The sequence below is a fragment of the Bos javanicus genome, chromosome 2 (genome assembly GCF_032452875.1).
Source record: "Bos javanicus breed banteng chromosome 2, ARS-OSU_banteng_1.0, whole genome shotgun sequence".
Taxonomy (NCBI): Eukaryota; Metazoa; Chordata; class Mammalia; order Artiodactyla; family Bovidae; genus Bos; species Bos javanicus.
In genome coordinates this window covers 132,437,757-132,457,079 of record NC_083869.1, presented here as the reverse complement: position 1 = coordinate 132,457,079, position 19,323 = coordinate 132,437,757, and the positions used below count along the sequence as shown (strand labels likewise).

Here is a 19,323-nt window from a genome sequence, read left to right as displayed (position 1 = left end):
AAGGTTTTGTATATATTTTCTCATTAGAGTCCTTCTAACAACCCAATGAAAAGCATGTTATTGTGCCCACTTTACAGATGAGGATATAGAGGGGTAGGGAGACTTGGCCAAGGTCATACCACCGGAAGCTGATGGGCCAGCATCTAAATGCAGGTTCATCTGTGTATTTCATCTCTATACCATATTGACTCTTTGTATCTGAGAGACGAATTTGTGCAGCTTGATTGCAGTTTTCCTAATGGTTTTCACTGTAACCCTGCTGATGTGTTCCTCTAGGGAATTTGGGAGCCCCCAAAACAACATAAAGCACATTAAAAAAATGAAGTGCAAATCCTTTCTCATATCACATATTCTGAGATGGATCAACAAGTAAAAACTCCAGTTTGCTAGCAACCAGATTTGCAACATTTGATCTGTTAAAGATCAGATGGAAACTTCACCATTTCCCAATGGACAACAGAACCCCCAGGGTCAAGGGAGCTGAAAGGGTTCTAAAAATGTAGTGGTTTATCACTAAGTCGTGTTCAATTCTTTCAACCCCATGGACTCTAGCTTCCTAGGCTCTGCTGTCCATGGGATTTCCCAGGCAAGGATACTGGAGTGGATTGCCATTTTCTTCTCCAGGGGATCTTGCCAACCCAGGGATCAAACTTCAGTCTCTTGCATTGCAGGCGGATTCTTTACTGACTGAGCCACTAGGAAAGCCCCCTAAAAGTGTGGAGAGGTGTGCATATGTAAGAGATTACTATTATCTAGTCAGAGGGACACAGGAGAGCAGATCCATTTCTGTGGTTTGTGTCCGAAGTACCACAGATGTCAGTTCAGCTGGAGCCCAGTTTCTGAACTTCTAGTTTCCCGCCTTTGCCTGCCACATAGCTTGGCCACCCACAGCTCTCTGACTGAAGCCACTGTTCCAGGGGATTGAGCCACTGACGACTCCTTGCAGGGGGCCGAATAGTGGGGGACTGGAGACTGGGGCAGTGATGATCAGCACAGCAGCTCAGTTTAGGAAAGAGATACAGGGCATCCCAGCTTCCCTCCCCACCTTCCCGGCCGTGGGTGGTGTCCCCACTTACCAGCAAAGACCAGCAGTGCGCAGAGCAGGGAGAGGCCCATGACCGCAGCACAGAGCAGTGGAGGCAGCGACTGGAAGTCCCTTGTGAGGCAGCAGCCCCTTATATCAGATGGGCCCTGCTCGCTGAGCTGGATCCCGCCCTCCCAGCTTCAGCTCTGCTGGAGGTCACCCATGCTCTTTGTGTTTCCTCTTTTCTGGCAATGCGGAATTTTATTTCTGTTTTCAATATCTTTAAAAAATGTTTTTGATTGCATGTTTGGCATAGAAGATTTGGAGAACTTGAACAACTAGAAGCAATTTAAAATCATTTGTGAATCCATTCATCACCATTAATTTTTTCAATGAAATTGACATTGTTGTAACATTGTGTAAATTTAAGTGTACAATATATTGATGTGATACATTTATATATCATGACCTTGTGTTAGTGCAGCAATAACTAGCATTTCTATCACATCACATAATTACAATTTCTCTTTGTGGCTGGAATAATTAAGATCTAGTCTCTAGGCAAGTTTGGTGATTATGACACAACATTGTTGTCTATATGCACTGTACTGTCTAGGACTTATTTACTACTTGTTGCAAGTTCGTACACTTATACAATACTTATCCTAGCCCCCCCCCCGACCCCACTTTCTGTAACCACCATTTTACTCTCTATTTTAACATGTTTGTACACACACACACATATGCACAAACGGCATCTTCTTTACGCACTCATCCATTGATGGGTGCTTAAGTTGTTTCCATCATTAACATCTTGGTGTCAATGTTATCCTGGCTCTATTACTCTCTGTATATATCTTTCCACACTGTTCCCTGACCAAATTAGGTAAACATTACAGGTAGTACGTTGTAGTCTGTCTTTTCATTTACTAAAATAACTTGAATATATTTCTATGTTGTTAAATCATCTCCTGCAGATTTTGAAAGGTAGCCTTGTATGCCATTCATTTAAAGAATCCCCTATTGTTGGGCATACGGGTTATTTCCAATATCATACTATTCTAGACCACACAGCAGGACAGTGAAAAAACTCTTTGAGATGAAATCTCGTCCCTGCCCAGAATCGTTTCTATAGGGTGTACTCCTGAAGTGGGCTTGCTGAGTCAAAGCACACCTACAATTTGAAGGCAATTGACATGTGTTGACAACTTACCCTGCAGAAGGTCTGCCCCAGTTTAAAATGGGACTCCTAATGAGGCAAATGACGTGGACCCAGCCCAACTAGGGTGGAGGTGCTGATGGCAAGACATGCTTGACATTACAAATGGGTAGTCTGCTGCAAACGCTCTACCAGTAACCCCTAAGGTTTGCCGGAGAGTCCACAAGAGCAGAAACTGAGCTTCTTTGGTGCCTGTCAGATGGCTGTTCAAGAGCATAGAGCACAGGCTGACCTCTTTGCTGCCAGCTAACTGGTCTACCCAAAAAAAGTCAGGTCAAGGCTGGGTGATCTCCCTCTCCCTCTTCCCTGTCTGTTTAAAATCTAATTTTCCTTTATTCCTAGACTCAGTCATTAACTGATCATCTCATACATGAAAAAGCAATCTGCATGCAAAATACTAAGCAGCAAATACATGAAGTCTCTCTGGCATAGTCTTGGGCATGCCTCCCCCGTGTGTGCTCTGTAGCCATATGCTCTTTCCCTTTATGCTCTGACCACTGTGGGACCTTCCTGTGCACTCTTCTAGGCCTGTGGTTACCCTTCTGAGCCCCAGCTTCCCCCTGAGTTGGTCTCAATCAGACAGAAGCAAAAGTGGCCAGGACTTCTGCTGATTCCAGAAGTCTTTGCCCTAGTGGGAGAGAAGACTTGATAGATGCTGCAAAAAGTCTTCAAAATCTGCTGTCCCAGACATTCCCATAGGTCCCAGGGCACAGTTCAAAGGGAACACATTCAAACTCTAGCTTCTTCTCCTACCATCTTGGGACCCTGGGAAAGTCATTTGACCTCAAGAGCCTTGCTTTCCTCATGTGCAGAACGTAGACAATGTGGAGGCAACCGTCCCTCTCTCCTCTGATGGCCGTGGGCTTTAGAGACCACATGCACACAACAGGTTGTGTGCAACAGACCCTCAGAGAGAATGCCGTTATGGTGACCGCACACAGATTATGTAGCATCACATGGAGACAAAGAGGCCGGCGTTCCAGATGCTTCCCGGGAGAAAGCTGCTCAGCTCCGTGTCTTCCATTTTCTCACGCGTGAAACAGGGTGGTGAGAGTGTTACGGAACCAAACTTGAGTCCACTTGCCCAGAAAAGCCAGTCTATTGACTTCAAGTCATGGTGAAGTAAAGAGCATTGTTTACTGCAGGGCACCAAGCAAGCAGTCCAGACAGCTAATGCTGAGTTCAGTTCAGTTCAGTCGCTCAGTCGTGTCCAACTCTTTCTCAAATGGCCTGAATTCCCATGGTGGCTTTCAGGGAAGGCTTTAAAGACAGGCTAAGGGGAAGGGGTTTGGGGGTGTGTGGTCAGCCTGTGGGCATTCTTATGATTGGTTGGTGATAAGAGAACTAAGGGGTCAATATCGTCAACCTTCTGGTTCCAGTCGTCTGGGGTCTATGTGTTTGTGACAGCTTACATACAGTTGACTTCTTCCACGTGGTGAAGTCTGTGAAACAGTTCATATGATTGGCTTAGAACAGCCCTTAAGGAGGAACTAAAGGTCCTCAAGTTTGCTTAATGGCTAAACTATTGTTGTTTTTGTCCTGCTTGACTGTTTTCTTTTGGCTTTGCATTTTTCTTACTTCTTGATTAAATGCATTCATTGGAACTGGGGGAAGACCTAGGAGGTTAAAGTTTTTTTTCATAGGTGAGAGGCAGGTGGAAGACTCAAGTGGGGGCAGGTGTCCTGGGAAAGCACCATAGGGTCCAGCTTGGTTACCATAGCACCTGCTTCATAGACTTGTGGGAATTAAATGTGGTGATATGGGGACAGAGCTCAGTCAGTACCCAGAAACCAACAAATGTGAGCTACGGTGACTCCCCCCACCATCATCTTCATCTGCACCTTCGCTGCTTAAAATGAACAGAATAAATAGATAACCTTTGCTTTTACATTGTCTAATCTGCATTAATCCTCTCCAGTCTGTCTTCTCAGTGTATTTGTTTCTCTCCAGAAATTTGATCCAGTTTTTTTTTTTTTTTTTAATATCTCCACATCCAAGGAGTGGTGGCTGCACGGGCACAGGAGGGCCGAGAGGAGCTACTCCACATTCAAGTTCAGGAGGGGCAGGGGTGAGGAGATACCCCTCGTCCAAGGTAAGGAGCAGTGGCTGCGCTTTGCTGGAACAACCGTGATGAGATACCCCACATTCAAGGTAAGAGAAACCCAAGTCAGACGGTAGGTGTTGCAAGAGGGCATCAGAGGGCAGACACACTGAAACCATAATCAAAGAAAACTAGTCAATCTAATCACACTAGGACCACAGCCTTGTCTAACGCAATGATACTAAGCCATGCCTCTGGGGCCACCCAAGACTGGCGGCTCATGGTGGAGAGGTCTGATAGAATGTGGTCCACTGGAGAAGGGAATGGCAAACCACTTCAGTATTCTTGCCTTGAGAACCCCATTAACAGTATGAAAAGGTAAAAAGGTAAGACACTGAAAGAGGAAATCCCCATGTCAGTAGGTGCCCAATATGCTGCTGGAGATCAGTGGAGAAATAACTCCAAAAAGAATGAAGGGATGGAGCCAAAGCAAAAACAATATCCAGTTGTGGATGGGACTGGTGATAGAAGCAAGGTCCAATGCTGTAAAGAGCAATATTGCACAGGAACCTGAAATGTTAGGTACATGAATCAAGGCAAATTGGAAGTGGTCAAATAGGAGATGGCAAGAGTGAATGCCAACATTCTAGGAATCAGCGAACTACAATAGACTGGAATGGGTGAATTTAACTCAGATGACCATTATATCTACTACTGTGGGCAGGAATCCCGTAGAAGAAATGGAGTAGCCATCATGGTCAACAAACGAGTCTGAAACGCAGTACTTGGATGCAATCTCAAACATGACAGAATGATCTCTGTTCGTTTCCAAGGCAAACCATTCAGTACCACAGTAATCCAAGCCTATGCCCCGACCAGTAACGCTGAAGAAGCTGAAGTTGAACGGTTCTATGAAGACCTACAAGACCTTTTAGAACTAACACCCAAAAAAAGGTGTTCTTTTCATTATAGGGGACTGGAATGCAAAAGTAGGAAGTCAGGAAACACCTGGAGTAACAGGCAAATTTGGCCTTGGGGCATGGAATGGAGCAGGCCAAAGGCTAATAGAGTTTTGCCAAGAGAACACACTGGTCATAGCAAACACCCTCTTCCAACAAGACAAGAGAAGACTCTATACATGGACATCCCCAGATGGTCAACACTGAAATCAGATTGATTATATTCTTTGCAGCCAAAGATGGAGAAGCTCTATACAGTCAGCAAAAACAAGACCAAGAACTGACTGTGGCTCAGATCATGAAATCCTTATTGCCAAATTCAGACTGAAATTGAAGAAAGTGGAGAAAACCACTAGACCATTCAGGTATGACCTAAATCAAATCCTTTATGATTATACAGTGGAAGTGAGAAATAGATTTAAGGGCCTAGATCTGATAGATAGAGTGCCTGATGAACTATTGACTGAGGTTTGTGACATTGCACAGGAGACAGGGATCAAGACCATCCCCATGGAAAAGAAATGCAAAAAAACAAAATGGCTGTCTGGGGAGGCCATACAAATAGCTGTGAAAAGAAGAGAATCAAAAAGCAAAGGAGAAAAGGAAAGATATAAGCATCTGAATGCAGTGTTCCAAAGAATAGCAAGAAGAGATAAGAAAGCCTTCTTCAGTGATCAATTCAAAGAAATAGAGGAAAACAACAAAATGGGAAAGAGTAGAGAATCTTCAAGAAAATTAGAGATAACAAGGGAACATTTCGTGCAAAGACGGGCTTAAAAAGGACAGAAATAATATGGACCTAACAGGAGCAGAAGATATTAAGAAGAGGTGGCAAGAATACACAGAAGAACTGTACAAAAAAGATCTTCACAACCAAGATGATCATGATGGTGTGATCACTCACCTAGAGCCAGACATCCTGGAATGTGAAGTCAAGTGGGCCTTAGAAAGCATCACTACGAACAAAGCTAGTGGAGGTGATGGAATTCCAGTTGACCTATTTCAAATCCTGAGAGATGATGCTGTGAAAGTGCTGCACTCAATATGCCAGCAAACTTGGAAAACTCAGCAGTGGACACAGGACTGGAAAAGGTCAGTTTTCATTCCAATACCAAAGAAAGGCAATGTTAAAGAATGCTCAAACTACTGCACAATTGTACTCATCTCACACGCTAGTAAAGTAATGCTCAAAATTCTCCAAGCATGGCTTCAGCAATACATGAACCCTGAACTTTCAGATGTTCAAGCTGGATTGAGACAAGGCAGAGGAACCAGAGATCAAATTGCCAACATCTGCTGGATCATTGAAAAAGCAAGAGAGTTCCAGAAAAACATCTATTTCTGCTTTATTGACTATGCCAAAGCCTTTGACTGTATGGATCACAATCAACTGTGGAAAATTCCGAAAGAGATGGGAATACCAGACCACCTGACCTGCATCTTGAGAAACGTATATGCAGGTCAGGAAGCAACAGTTAGAACTGGACATGGAATGACAGACTGGTTCCAAATAGGAAAAGGAGTACGTCAAGGCTGTATATTGTCACCTGCTTATTTAACTTCTATGCAGAGTACATCACGAGAAACGCTGGGATGGAAGAAGCACAAGCTGGAATCAAGATTGCCGGGAGAAATATCAATAACTTCAGGTATTCAGATCACAGCACTCTTATGGCAGAAAGTGAAGAGGAACTAAAAAGCCTCTTGATGAAAGTGAAAGACAAGAGTGAAAAAGTGGTCTTAAAGCTCAACATTTAGAAAACAAATATCATGGCATCTGATCCCATCACATCATGGCAAATAGATGGGGAAACAGTGGAATCAGTGTCAGACTTTATTTTGGGGGCTCCAAAATCACTGCAGATGGTGTCTGCAGCCATGAAATTAAAAGACGCTTACTCCTTGGAAGGAAAGTTATGACCAACCTAAATAGCATATTGAAAAGCAGAGACATTAATTTGCCAACAAAGGTCCATCTAGTCAAGGCTATGGTTTTTCCAGTGGTCATGTATGGATGTGAGAGTTTGACTGTGGAGAAAGCTGAGCGCCGAAGAATTGATGCTTTTGAACTGTGGTGTTGGAGAAGTCTCTTGAGAGTCCCATGAACTGCAAGGAGAACTGCAAGGAGATCCAACCAGTCCATTCTAAAGATCAGTCCTGGGTGTACTTTGGAAGGAATGATGCTAAAGCTGAAACTCCAGTAGTTTGGCCACCTCATGCGAAGAGTTGACTCATTGGACAAGACTCTGATGCTGGGAGGGTTGGGGGCAGGAGGAAAAGGGGACAACAGAGGATGAGATGGCTGGATGGCATCACCAACTCGATGGACATGACTTTGAGTGAACTCGGGAGCTGGTGATGGACAGGGAGGCCTGGCGTGCTGCGATTCATGGGGTCACAAAGAGTCGGACAGGACTGAGTGACTGAACTGAACTGAACTGAACTGATGTTTCTAATTGGCTTCCCTGGTGACTCAGACAGTAAAGAGTCTGCCTGCAGTGCAGGAGACCCAGGTTCGATCCCTGGGTCAGGAAGATCCTGTGAAGAAGGAAATGGCAACCTGCTTCAGTATTCTTACCTGGAAAATCCCATGGACAGAGGAGCCTGGTGGGCTACAGTCCATTGGATCCCAAAAAGTCAGACACGACTGAGCTACTTCCCTTTCTTTTTCTATGTTTCTAATTAACAGGCTCAAGCTTTCTCTATTTTCTTAAACATAGAGAATATAGGTGTAAGGCTGTCTTATATGTTTATCTACTAATCCTATCATTCTGTTCCCAGGTCTGTTTCTATAGATTTTTTTTTCATTATAACTTTTAGTCTCCATTGCTCATGGTTCTAGGAAAAACTTTAGGGACTTCCCTGAGGGTCCAGTGATTAGGACTCTGAGCTTCCACTACACGGGGCGCTGGTTTGATCCCTGTTTGGGGAACTAAGGTCCCCCATGCTATGTCACCAAAGAAAAGAAGAGAAAAGACTATGATAATAATAAATCTTTGTCTATTTTAAAAGGGAAGTGTCTTTAAAGTAGATTCCCAGAAGTGAAATTGCTGAATCAGAAAATAGAAATGTTCTTAGAGTTCTTCCTTTTTCTGAAATTGGTTGAAATTTAGAAACTCTCTAGCTTTTGGCTCCATCAGCAGCATATAGTAGATGGAACCAATCATCTCCTGAGCCTTTCCAGCAAACCTGAGTTTTCACTTCCTTGGAAACAGAGGAGACACACTTAGTGATACTGTTCGCCCATGATCCATCGAGGTCTCCAGGTGGAGGATGGAAGGAAGCAGGAGAGGGCTTAGACCCTGACGTGCAAATTCTATTAAGAATAGTTACCATCAGCTGGGGCCCAGCGAGGTTAGGAACCTGCCCAGAGTCATACAGCAGCAGGTGAGTGGCAGAATTTGGGTCAGAATACAGGTCAGCCAGAGCTGCCCCTACTACATGCTGGGCACTGTTCTAAGTGGTTCACACAGAGTAAGTGCAGAGAGGAACTGCCGGGATCCCCATGATACAGATGAGTCATTGTACCCAGGGGCTACTTTCTGAGCCAACATAGATGGAGGTGGAAATGAGAAGAGCTGGCAGAGCTTGGAGTCTGCTGCCCCCAAGCTCACTGCAGAGAAGGTGAACCCCCATCTCCTAAGAGACACCCCCTTTCAGCCAATGACCAGAGTCCTTTGCTTGACTCACGTGCTAAGTTGCTTCAGTTGTGTCCTGCTCCTTGCAACCCTATGGACTGTAACCTGCCCGGCTCCTCTGTCACCCCTTCCCATAAAGTCTCGTTTACTGAAATGGCCCCACTGCCTGGATTCCATCTGTGATGAAACCTGCCAGAGGCTACTAGATGCAGCTCAGAATTATTATTATTGGTGCATAATGTCTGCATGGGAAGAGGAAATTGAAAGAAGCTGGGCTTACCAAGAGATGCTCACACTAAGGGAGAAAAACAGAGAAAGTCAATACTATATGACATCACTTATATGTGGAATCTTTCAAAAAAAATGATACGAATGAATTTATTTACAAAATAAAAACAGACTCACAGACTAAGGGGAAAGTTAGGGCAGGGATAAATTAGGAGTTCAGGATTAACAAACACACTACTATATATAAAATAATGAACAAGGACTTACTGTACAACACAGGGAATTCTACTTAATATTGTGTAATATCCTATATGAGAAAAGAATCTGAAAGAGAACAGATATATGTATATGCAGAACTGAATCTCTTTGCTGTACCTCTGAAACTAACACAACATGGTAAGTCAACTAACTACCCTCCAATACAAAATAAAAATTAAATAAAAAATAAAAAGAGAAAAATAAGTTAAAAAATATGTATACCTATGGCTGATTCCTGTTGTGGTTTAGCAGAAAACAAATTCTGTAAGCAAATGTCCTTCAATAAAAATACAAATTAAAAAAATAAAGAAAGAAGCTGGGCTTTCTTGGGGTCTTCTGCACTTCATCTCTGATACACTCTGCCAAGCGAGGAGGAAGGAGAGATTTGAAATTCCTTTGTCGGAGAGTGACCCACTTTTCTCCAGCTGCACCAAGGCAGAACTAAAGCAAGTGAATTAAATGACCAGAAACCACTCAAATGTCTGTCTGCTGCAGAATGGTAAATTGTGTGATTATAACACACCAACAAACCACAGCTATACACAGCAACACGGAAAAACCTCACACACATTATGCTGAACACAAAAGAATACAGGTTGTAAGAGAGATTTATATGAACTTCCAGGCAGTCAAGCTAATCTGTACTTTTAGAAGTCAGGACAGTGGCTACCCATTGAAGGGCGTGGTGACTGGTGGGGTTACTAAGAGGGCTTCAGGGATGCTACCAATGGTCCTTCTCTTCTGGTATTGGTGATGTTGGTGTGTTCATATTCTGAAAATTCTTCCAGCTGTTTTGATTTGTATATTCTTGTGCATTGTTTATAAATCCATGAATGTGAGTAATAACAATGATAATGAAGATCGTGAGAGTAAAAGCAAGTGGACTCAAACTTTGGTAGAAGTACCTGAGATAGCCTTCTGGATGATCAGATATCCTTCTGGATAATCCAATATCTTTCTGGGTGATCAGATATGTTTCTAGGTGACCCAGTATCCTTCCAGGTGATCCAGTATCCTTCTAAGTGGTCCTTGTGTGTGTGTATGTGTGCGTGTGTGTGTGTGTGTGTGCATGTGTGCGTGTGTGTGTATGTGTGTGTGCGCGTGTGTGTATGTGTGCATGTGTGTGTGTGCGTGTGTGTGTATGTGTGCGTGCATGTGTGTATATGTGTGTGCGTGTGCGTGTGAGTATGTGTGCGTGCGTGTGTGTATATGTGTGTGTTTGTATATGTGCGTGCGTGTGTGTGTATATGTGTGTGTGTGCGTGCGTGCGTGTGTGCGTGTATGTGTGCGTGTGTGTGTATGTGTGTGTGTGCGTGTGTGTGTGTGTGTGTGCGTGTGTGTATATGTGTGTATGTGCGTGTGTGTGTGTGTATGTGTGTGAGTGTGCGTGTGTGTGTGTGCGTATGTGTGTGTGTTTGTGTGCGCGTGTGTGTATGTGTGCGTGCGTGTGTGTGTATATGTGTGTGTGTGTGTGTGTGTGTGCGCGTGCACACATGCACGTTCTAGGTCACTTCAGTCATGTCTGAGTCTTTGTGACCCCATGGACTATAGCCTGCCAGGCTCCTCTGTTCGTGGGATTTTCCAGACAAAACCACCAGACTGGGTTGCCATGTCTTTCAACAGGGGATCCAACCCTGAACCAAGGTTGGATCAAACCCGTGTCTCCTGTGTCCCCTACGTCATCCAATATGTTTGTAGATGGTAAGATATCCTACTAAATTATGAACAACAACTGAAGCTGTGCAGTGAAAACAAATTTGCTTTTGATATCAGGCAAATCTGGCTTCAAATTCTAGCTTGTTTATGACATTAATTACATTACTTCGTCTCTCTGAACCTCAAGTGTCCCACCTGAAACTGAGATCGACACGCACTCTTTGAGGCTTGTTGTCATGATTACAAGTAGAATGGTTGGCACACAGTTGATGGTACATGCATGGCACCTGGTGACCCCTCCCCCCAGGAGAAAGGAGTTTAAAGTTCTGAGCTCCCCTCACACCTCAGGCCCAGAGACTCTTGATTCTAAATGATACCAGTTGGTCATAGACCAGGGAATTTCCACTTTGGCCTCTCAGACAAGTGGCCACAGAATGTGATTTCAGAATCACTCAAAACTCCCCAGGAGAAAAGAGTTTAAAGTTCTGAGCTCCCCTTACACCTCAGGCCCAGAGACTCTTGCTTCTAAATGATACAGTTGGTCATAGACCAGGGAATTTCCACTTTGACCTCTCAGACAAGTAGCCACAGAGTGTGATTTCAGAATCACTCAAAACCCGCCTTCCCAGCAACTTCAACACTGCCATTGCTTAAAGGTTCTTCTTGTTTTCAGACTTGGCCTGAGTCCCTGTGACCTTCCTCAAGGTCACATTACCCTGGGAAGCAGCAGAGCCTGGGTGTTCAGAAGGAGGTTTGGGGGTTAGATAGCCCAGATGTGGATCCTGACCCCTACTTGTGTTTTCTCATCTGTTAAATGGGCTGAAGGAAGATGAGACAGGCCAGCTATTGGAGTTCTTGTGAGAATTCTGAGATATGGGGCTTGTACCTAGACAGCATATTAAAAGGCAGAAACATTACTTTGTCAAAAGAGGTCCATCTAGTCAAGGCTATGGTTTTCCTAATAGTCATGTATGGATGTGAGAGTTGGACTATAAAGAAAGCTGAGCACCGAAGAATTGATGCTTTTGAACTGTGGTGAAGGAGAAGACTCTTGAGAGTACCTTGGACTGCAAGGACATCCAACCAGTCCATCCCAGAGGAGATCAATCCTGGGTGTTCACTGGAAGGACTGATGTTGAAGCTGAAACTCCGATATTTTGGCCACCTGATATGAAGAACTGACTCATTTGAAAATACCCTGATGCTGGTAAAGATTGAGGGCAGGAGGAGAAGGGGACGACAGAGGATGAGATGGCTGGATGGCATCACCAACTCAATGGACATGGGTTTCAGTGAACTCCGGGAGTTGGTGATGGACAGGGAGGCCTGGTGTGCTCGGTTCATGGGGTCACAAAGAGCTGAACATGACTGAGCTGAACTGAACTGAACACAGTAAGTGTTCAGCAATGGTAGTTGATGTTGCTGGTATTAGTACTATCTTGTGGGAGGCAAAGACCACATGTCCAAGAAATCCCAGAGGAACCCAGCAAACAATTCAGCGGGCATAAGGTTTTGTTTGTGTCCTCCAGGAGTCTGTTTCCCAGCCCTGTGTAAGTTCTGGCAGCTCTATGATGGGGTTAATGGTGACCTCCTCCAAGAGGGTTTATGTCATACCCAGGTCTGCTGCACTGAGAGCCCCTACCCCTGTGGCAGGCCAATGCTGACCCATACCTCTACTGGAGACACTCAAACTCTCAAAATCAGGTCTGGTTCAGTCTCTGTGGGGTCTCCTGGTGTGTGCAAGGCATTGCTTGAGCCCTCTGTCTCTGGCAGGTATGGGGTTTGATCTTAAATGTGATTTCATCCCTCCTACTGTCTTGCTGGGCTTCTCCTTTCCCTTGGGCGTGGGGTGTCTTTTTTTGGTGGGATCCAACCTTCTCTTGTTGATGATTGTTCCACAGCAAGTTGTAATTTTGGAGTTCTCACAAGAGATGATGAGCTCACATCCTTCTACTCCGCCATCTTGATCGAGAAGAGCCAGAGCCAGAGCAAAAGCAACACCCAGCTGTGGATGTGACTGGTGGTGGAAGTAAAGCCTGATGCTGTAAAGAGCAATATTACATAGGAACCTGGAATGTTAATTCCATGAATCAAAGTAAATCAGAAGTAGTCAAACAGGAGATGGCAAGAGTGAACATCAACATTTTAGGAATCAGTGAACTAAAATGCACTGGAATGGGTGAATTTAACTCATATGACCATTATATCGACTACTGTGGGCAAGAATCCCTTAGAAGATATGGAGTAGCCATCATAGTCAATAGAAACGCAGTACTTGGGTGCAATCTCAAAAATGACAGAATGATCTCTGTTCGTTTCCAAGGCAAACCATTCAATATCACAGTAATCCAAGTCTATGATCCAACCAGTAATGCTGAAGAAGCTGAAACTGAATGGTTCTATGAAGACCTACAGAACGTTCTAGAACTAATGCCCCCAAAAGATGTCCTTTTTATTATAGGAGACTGGAATGCAAAAGTAGGAGTCAAGAAATACCTAGAGTAACAGGCAAATTTGGCCTTGGAGTATAAAATGAAGCAGGTCAAAGGCTAAGAGTATTTTGCCAAGAGAATGCACTGTTCATAGCAAACGCCCTCTTCCAACAACACAAGAGAAGACTCTACACGTGGACATCACCAGATAGTCAATACCGAAATCAGATTGATTATATTCTTTGTAGCCAAAGAGAAGAAGAAGAAGGAGAAGTTCTATAGGAGAAGATTTATACAGTCAGCAAAAAAAAAGACCGGGAGTTGACTGTGGCTCACATCATGAACTCAGTATTGCTAGATTCAGACTTAAATTGAAGAAAGTAGGGAAAACCACTAGACCATTCGGGTATGAACTAAATCAAATGCCTTACAATTAAAAGTGGAAGTGAGAAATAGATTCAAGGAATTATAACTGATAGACAGAGTGCCTGAAGAACTATGGACAGAGGTTTTTGACATTGTGCAAAGAATAGCAAGGAGAGATAAGAAAGCATTCCTCAGCAATCAATTCAAAGAAATAGAGGAAAACACTAGAATGGGAAAGATTAGAGATCTCTTCAAGAAAATTAAAGATTCCAAGGGAGCTTTTCATGTAAAGATGGACACAATAAAGGACAGAAATTGTATAGACCTAACAGAGGCAGAAGATATTAAGAGAAGGTGGCAACAATACACAGAAGAACTACACAAAGAAGATCTTCGCGACCCAGATAATCATGATGGTGTTATCACTCACATAGAGCCAGACATCCTGGAATGTGATGTCAAGTGGGCCTTAGGAAGCATCACTATGAACAAAGCTAGTGGAGGTGATGAAATTTCAGTTGAGCTATTTCAAATACGAAAAGATGATGCTATGAAAGTGTTGCACTCAATATGCCAGCAAATTTGGAAAACTCAGCAGTGGCCACAGGAATGGAAAAGGTCTGTTTTCATTCCAATCTCAAAGAAAGGCAATGCCAAAGAATGTTTGAACTACCGCACAATTTCTCTCATTACAATGCTAGCAAAGTAATGCTCAAAATTCTGCAAGCCAGGCTTCAACAGTCTGTGAACCATGAGCTTTCAGATGTTCAAGCTGGATTTAGAAAAGGCTGAGGAACAAGAGATCAAATTGCTAACATTCATTGGATCATTGGAAAAGCAAGCGAGTTCCAGAAAAAACATCTACTTCTGCTTTACTGACTACACCAAATCCTTTGGCTGTGTGAATCACAACAAACTGTGGAAATTCTTCAAGAGATGGGAATACCAGACTGCCTTACCTGCCTCCTGAAATCTGTATCCAGGTCAAGAAGCAACAGTTAGAACTGGACATGGAACAACAGACTGGTTCCATATCAGGAAAGCAGTATGTCAAGGCTGTATATTGTCACTCTGCTTATTTAACTTCTATGCAGAGTACATCATGAGAAATACCAGGCTGGATGAAGCACAAGCTGGAATCAAGATTGCCGGGAGAAATATCAATAACCTCAGATATGCAGATCACAGCACTCTTATGGCAGAAAGCGAAGAAGAACTAAAGAGCCTCTTGCTGAAAGTGAAAGAGGAGAGTGAAAAAGTTGGTTTAAAGCTCAACATTCAGAAAACTAAGATCATGGTATCTGGTCCCATACATCATGGCAAATAGATGCAGAAACAATGGAAACCGTGACAGACTATTTTTGAGAGTTCCAAAATCACTGCAGATGGTGACTGCAGCCATGAAAGTAAAAGACACTTACTCCTTGGAAGAAAAGTTATGACCAACCTAGACAACATATTAAAAAGCAGAAATGTTACTTTGCCAACAAAGTATGGTTGGTAAAGCTATGTTTTTTGACTAGCTAGTCAAAGCTATAGTTTTTCCAGTAGTCATGTATGGGATGTGAGTGTTGGACTATAAAGAAAGCTGAGCACCGAAAAATTGGTACCTTTGAACTGCAGTGTTGGAGAAGACTCTTGAGAGTCCCTTGGACAGCAAGGAGATCCAACCAATCAGTCCTAAAGGAAATCAGTCCTGAATATTCACTGGAATGACTGATGCTGAAGCTGAAACTCCAATACTTTGGTCATCTGATGCAAGGAAGTGACTCATTTGAAAAGAACCTGATGCTGGGAAAGACTGAAGTCAGGAGGAGAAGGAGAACGACAGAGGATGAGATGGTTGGATGGCATCACCAGCTTGATGGACATGCGTTTGAGCAAGCTCTGGGAGTCGGTGATGGACAGGGAAGCCTGGCATGCTGCAGTCCATGGTGTCACAGAGTCGGACATGACTGAGCAACTGAACTGAAATGAATTGAAATAGTCATTATATATGTGTGTATCTATATATTAATAAAACATTTTTGTTTCAAATAGAGAGGGAACATGTATTTCTTAATTTTTTGTTTCTTTTATTTGTTTGTTTCTTTTAAAGGCAAGTTTGCTCATGGTCTTTGCTTTAGTTGTGTCTGACTCTTTGCAACCCTGTGGACTGTAGCCCACCAGTCTCCTGTCCATGGGATTTTCCTGGCTAGAATACTGGAGTGGGTTTCCATGCCTTCTCCAGGGGATCTTCCCAACCCAGATATTGAACCCACGCCTCCTGCATTGCAGGTGCATTCTTTACTGTGGAGCCACTGGGAAAGCCCCAAAATCAACTCTCTAAAGTACAATATACACAAAATTTGGTATGGTCAGTCTTTTTAATTTGGGGCACTCTAACAGGTTTGTAACAGAATTTCATGTAATGTCAATTTTTACATCCCTAATGTATAATGATGTGGAGCATCTTTTTCTCTATGCTAGTTTATCAGTCTTCATCTTCTTTGGTGAAGAGTCTGTTCAAACGCTTTGCTTATTTTTAAAACTTGAGTGGTTTGGTTTCTTATTAAGTTTTGAGAATTCTTAACAAATTCTGGATAAAAGTCTGTTATCAGATGTGTGATATGCAAATATTTTCTTTTGCTCTATGATATATCTTTCTATTATCTTAGTATAGTCTTTAAAAGCAGAAGTTTAATTTTCATGAAGTCCAATTTATTATATTTTTTTCTCTTCTATATTGTGCTTTTAGTGTCATACCGAGAAGTCTGCCTAGTCCGATATCACAAAGACTTTCTGCTGTGATTCCTTATAAAAATGTTACAAGCTTAGGCTTTACATCTAGGCCTATGATCTGCTTTTTTTAAAAAAAATATTTTTTTTAATTTTTGGTAAAATATACAGAAGGTAACATTTGTTGTTGTTGTTCAGTTCAACGGGATAAGCTGTGTCTGACTCTTTGTGACCCCATGGACTGCAGCACCCCATGTTGGCCTGTCCTACACCATCTCCTGGAGTTTGCTCAGATTTGTGTCCATTGAGTTGGCCATGCTGTCTAGCCATCTCAACACTTGCCATCTTAATTATTTTTGAATATATGGTTTACTGGCATTAAGTACATTCACAGTGTTGTGCAACCATTACCGTCATCTAGCTGCAGAATTCCTTTCCTCTGCAAAACTGAAACTGTACCCACTAAACAAAAACTCCCAGTTTCCACCTTCCCCCAGGACCTGGCAACCACTGTTGTTCTGTCTCTATGAATCTGACTATACTAAATACCTCACATGAGTGAAATTATATAGCATATGTCCTTTTCTAAGGAGAGAAGTTTCTAATTTGGATGAACTTCCATTTGTCTCTCTCTCTCTTTTTTGGCCACTTGTGCTTTTCTTGTATCTAAGAAACCACTGCCTAACCTAAGGTCACAAAGATCTACTTCTACGTTTTCTTCTAAGAGTTTCATAGTTTTAATCCTTGCCGTTTAATCTATTATCCATTTACTTAACACATTGCCCTCAAGTTTTATCCATATAAGTTCAGTTCAGTTTAGTGGCTCAGTCGTGTCCGACTCTTTGCAACATGGACTGCAGCACGCCCGGCCTCCCTGTCCATCAGCAACACATGGAGTTCACTCAAACTCATATCCATGGAGTTGGTGATGCCATCCAACCATCTCACCCTCTGTCGTCCCCTTCTCCTCCTGCCCTCAATCTTTCCCAGCATCAGGGTCGTTTCCAATGAGTCAGTTCTTCGCATCAGGAGGCCAAAGTATTGGAGTTTCAGCCTCAGTATCAGTCCTTCCAGTGAATATTCAGGACTAATTTTCTTTAGATGGCCTGGTTGGTTCTCCTAGCAGTCCAAGGGACTCTCAAGAGTCTTCTCCAACACCACAGTTCAAAAGCATAGGTTCTTTGGTGCTCAGCTTTCTTTATGGTCCAACATTCACATCCATACATGACTACTGGAAAAACCATAGCTTTGACTACACAGACCTTTGTTGGCAAAGTAATGTCTCTGTTTTTCAATATGCTGTCTAGGTTGGTCATAACTTTTTTTCCAAGGAGCAAGCGTCTTTTAATTTCATGGCTGCAGTGAGTTTAGAGTCCAAGAAAGTAAAGTCTATCACAGCTTCCATTGTTTCCCCATCTATTTGCCATGAAGTGATGGGACCAGATGCCATAATCTTAGTTTTCTGAATGTTGAGTCTTTAGCCAGCTTTTTCACTCTCTTCTTTCACTTTCATCAAGAGGCTCTTTAGTTCCTCTTCATTTTCTGCCATAAGGGTGGTGTCATCTGCGTATCTGAGGTTACTGATATTTCTCCCGGTAATCTTGATTCCAGCTTGCGTTTCACCAAACCCAGCATTTCGCATGATGTACTTGGCATAGAAGTTAAATAAGCAGAGTGACAATATACAGTCTTGATGTGCTCCTTTCCCGACTTGGAACTAGTCTGTTGTTCCATGTCCAGTTCTAACTGTTGCTTCTTGACCTGCATACAGATTTCTTAGGAGGCAGGTCAGATGCTCTGGTATTCCCATCTCTTTCAGAATTTTCCACAGTTTGTTGTGATCCACATAGTCAAAGGCTTTGGTGTAATCAATAAAACAGAGGTGAAGGTGAAGTCGCTCAGTCATATCTGACTCTTCGTGACCCCATGGACTGCAGCCTACCAGGCTCCTCCGTCCGTGGGATTTTCCATCTGGAACTCTCTTGCTTTCTCAATGATCCAACTGCTGCTGCTGCTAAGTCACTTCAGTCATGTCCGACTCTGTGCAACCCCATAGACGGCAGCCCACTAGGCTCCTCTGTCCCTGGAACTCTCCAGGCAAGAATACTGAAGTGGGTTGCCGTTTCCTTCTCCAATGCATGAAAGTGAAATGTCAAAGTGAAGTCACTTCAGTCATTCCCGACTCTTAGCGACCCCATGGACTGCAGCCTACCAGGCTCCTCCGTCCATGGGATTTTCCAGGCAAGAGTACTGGAGTGGGGTGCCATTGCCTTCTCCACAGATGTTGGCAATTTGATCTCTGGTTCCTCTGCCTTTTCTAAATCCAGCTTTAACATCTGGAAGTTCTCCATTCCTGAGAACTTTGTTCATATGGCATATGTCAAAAATTCCTTTCTTTTTAAAGCTGAATAATATAATCCATTAAAAATAACTTTACCAAAGTATAATTTGGATACCATACCATTCATTCATTTCAAGAATATAATTATTTTGTATATTCACCGTTGTACAGCCATCACCACAATCTAATTTTAGGACATTTTCAACATGCTCCAAAGAAACCACCCCAACAGTTACTCCCCAACCTCCTCTACCGCACACTCCCTTCCCTAAGCCCTAGTGGTGGTGGTTTAGTCACTAAGTCAAGTCCAACATTAAGTAATATCCCAGGCTCCTATGTCCATGGGATTTTTCCAGCAGGAATACTGGAGTGGGTTGCCATTTCCTTCTCCAGGGGATCTTCCCGATCCAGGGATCAAAGCATAGCTCTTGCATTGCAGGCAG

The 19,323-nt window shown here is 43.2% G+C and overlaps 1 protein-coding gene across 3 annotated transcripts in view; it reads right to left on the bottom strand.

The window, feature by feature from the left end:
- LOC133234253 (group IID secretory phospholipase A2-like) overlaps positions 1 to 1,158 on the bottom strand; it is a 42,570-nt gene extending 41,412 nt beyond the window's left edge. For all 3 annotated transcript variants that reach the window (XR_009732089.1, XM_061394567.1, XM_061394585.1), the window contains exon 1: positions 1,077 to 1,158. Coding sequence is in view for 2 of the 3 variants with exons in the window: in XM_061394567.1 (XP_061250551.1) it covers positions 1,077 to 1,116 (40 nt within the window). In the remaining variant the exon portion in view is untranslated. The remainder of the gene's footprint in view (positions 1 to 1,076) is intronic.
- Positions 1,159 to 19,323: the final 18,165 nt, after the last annotated feature.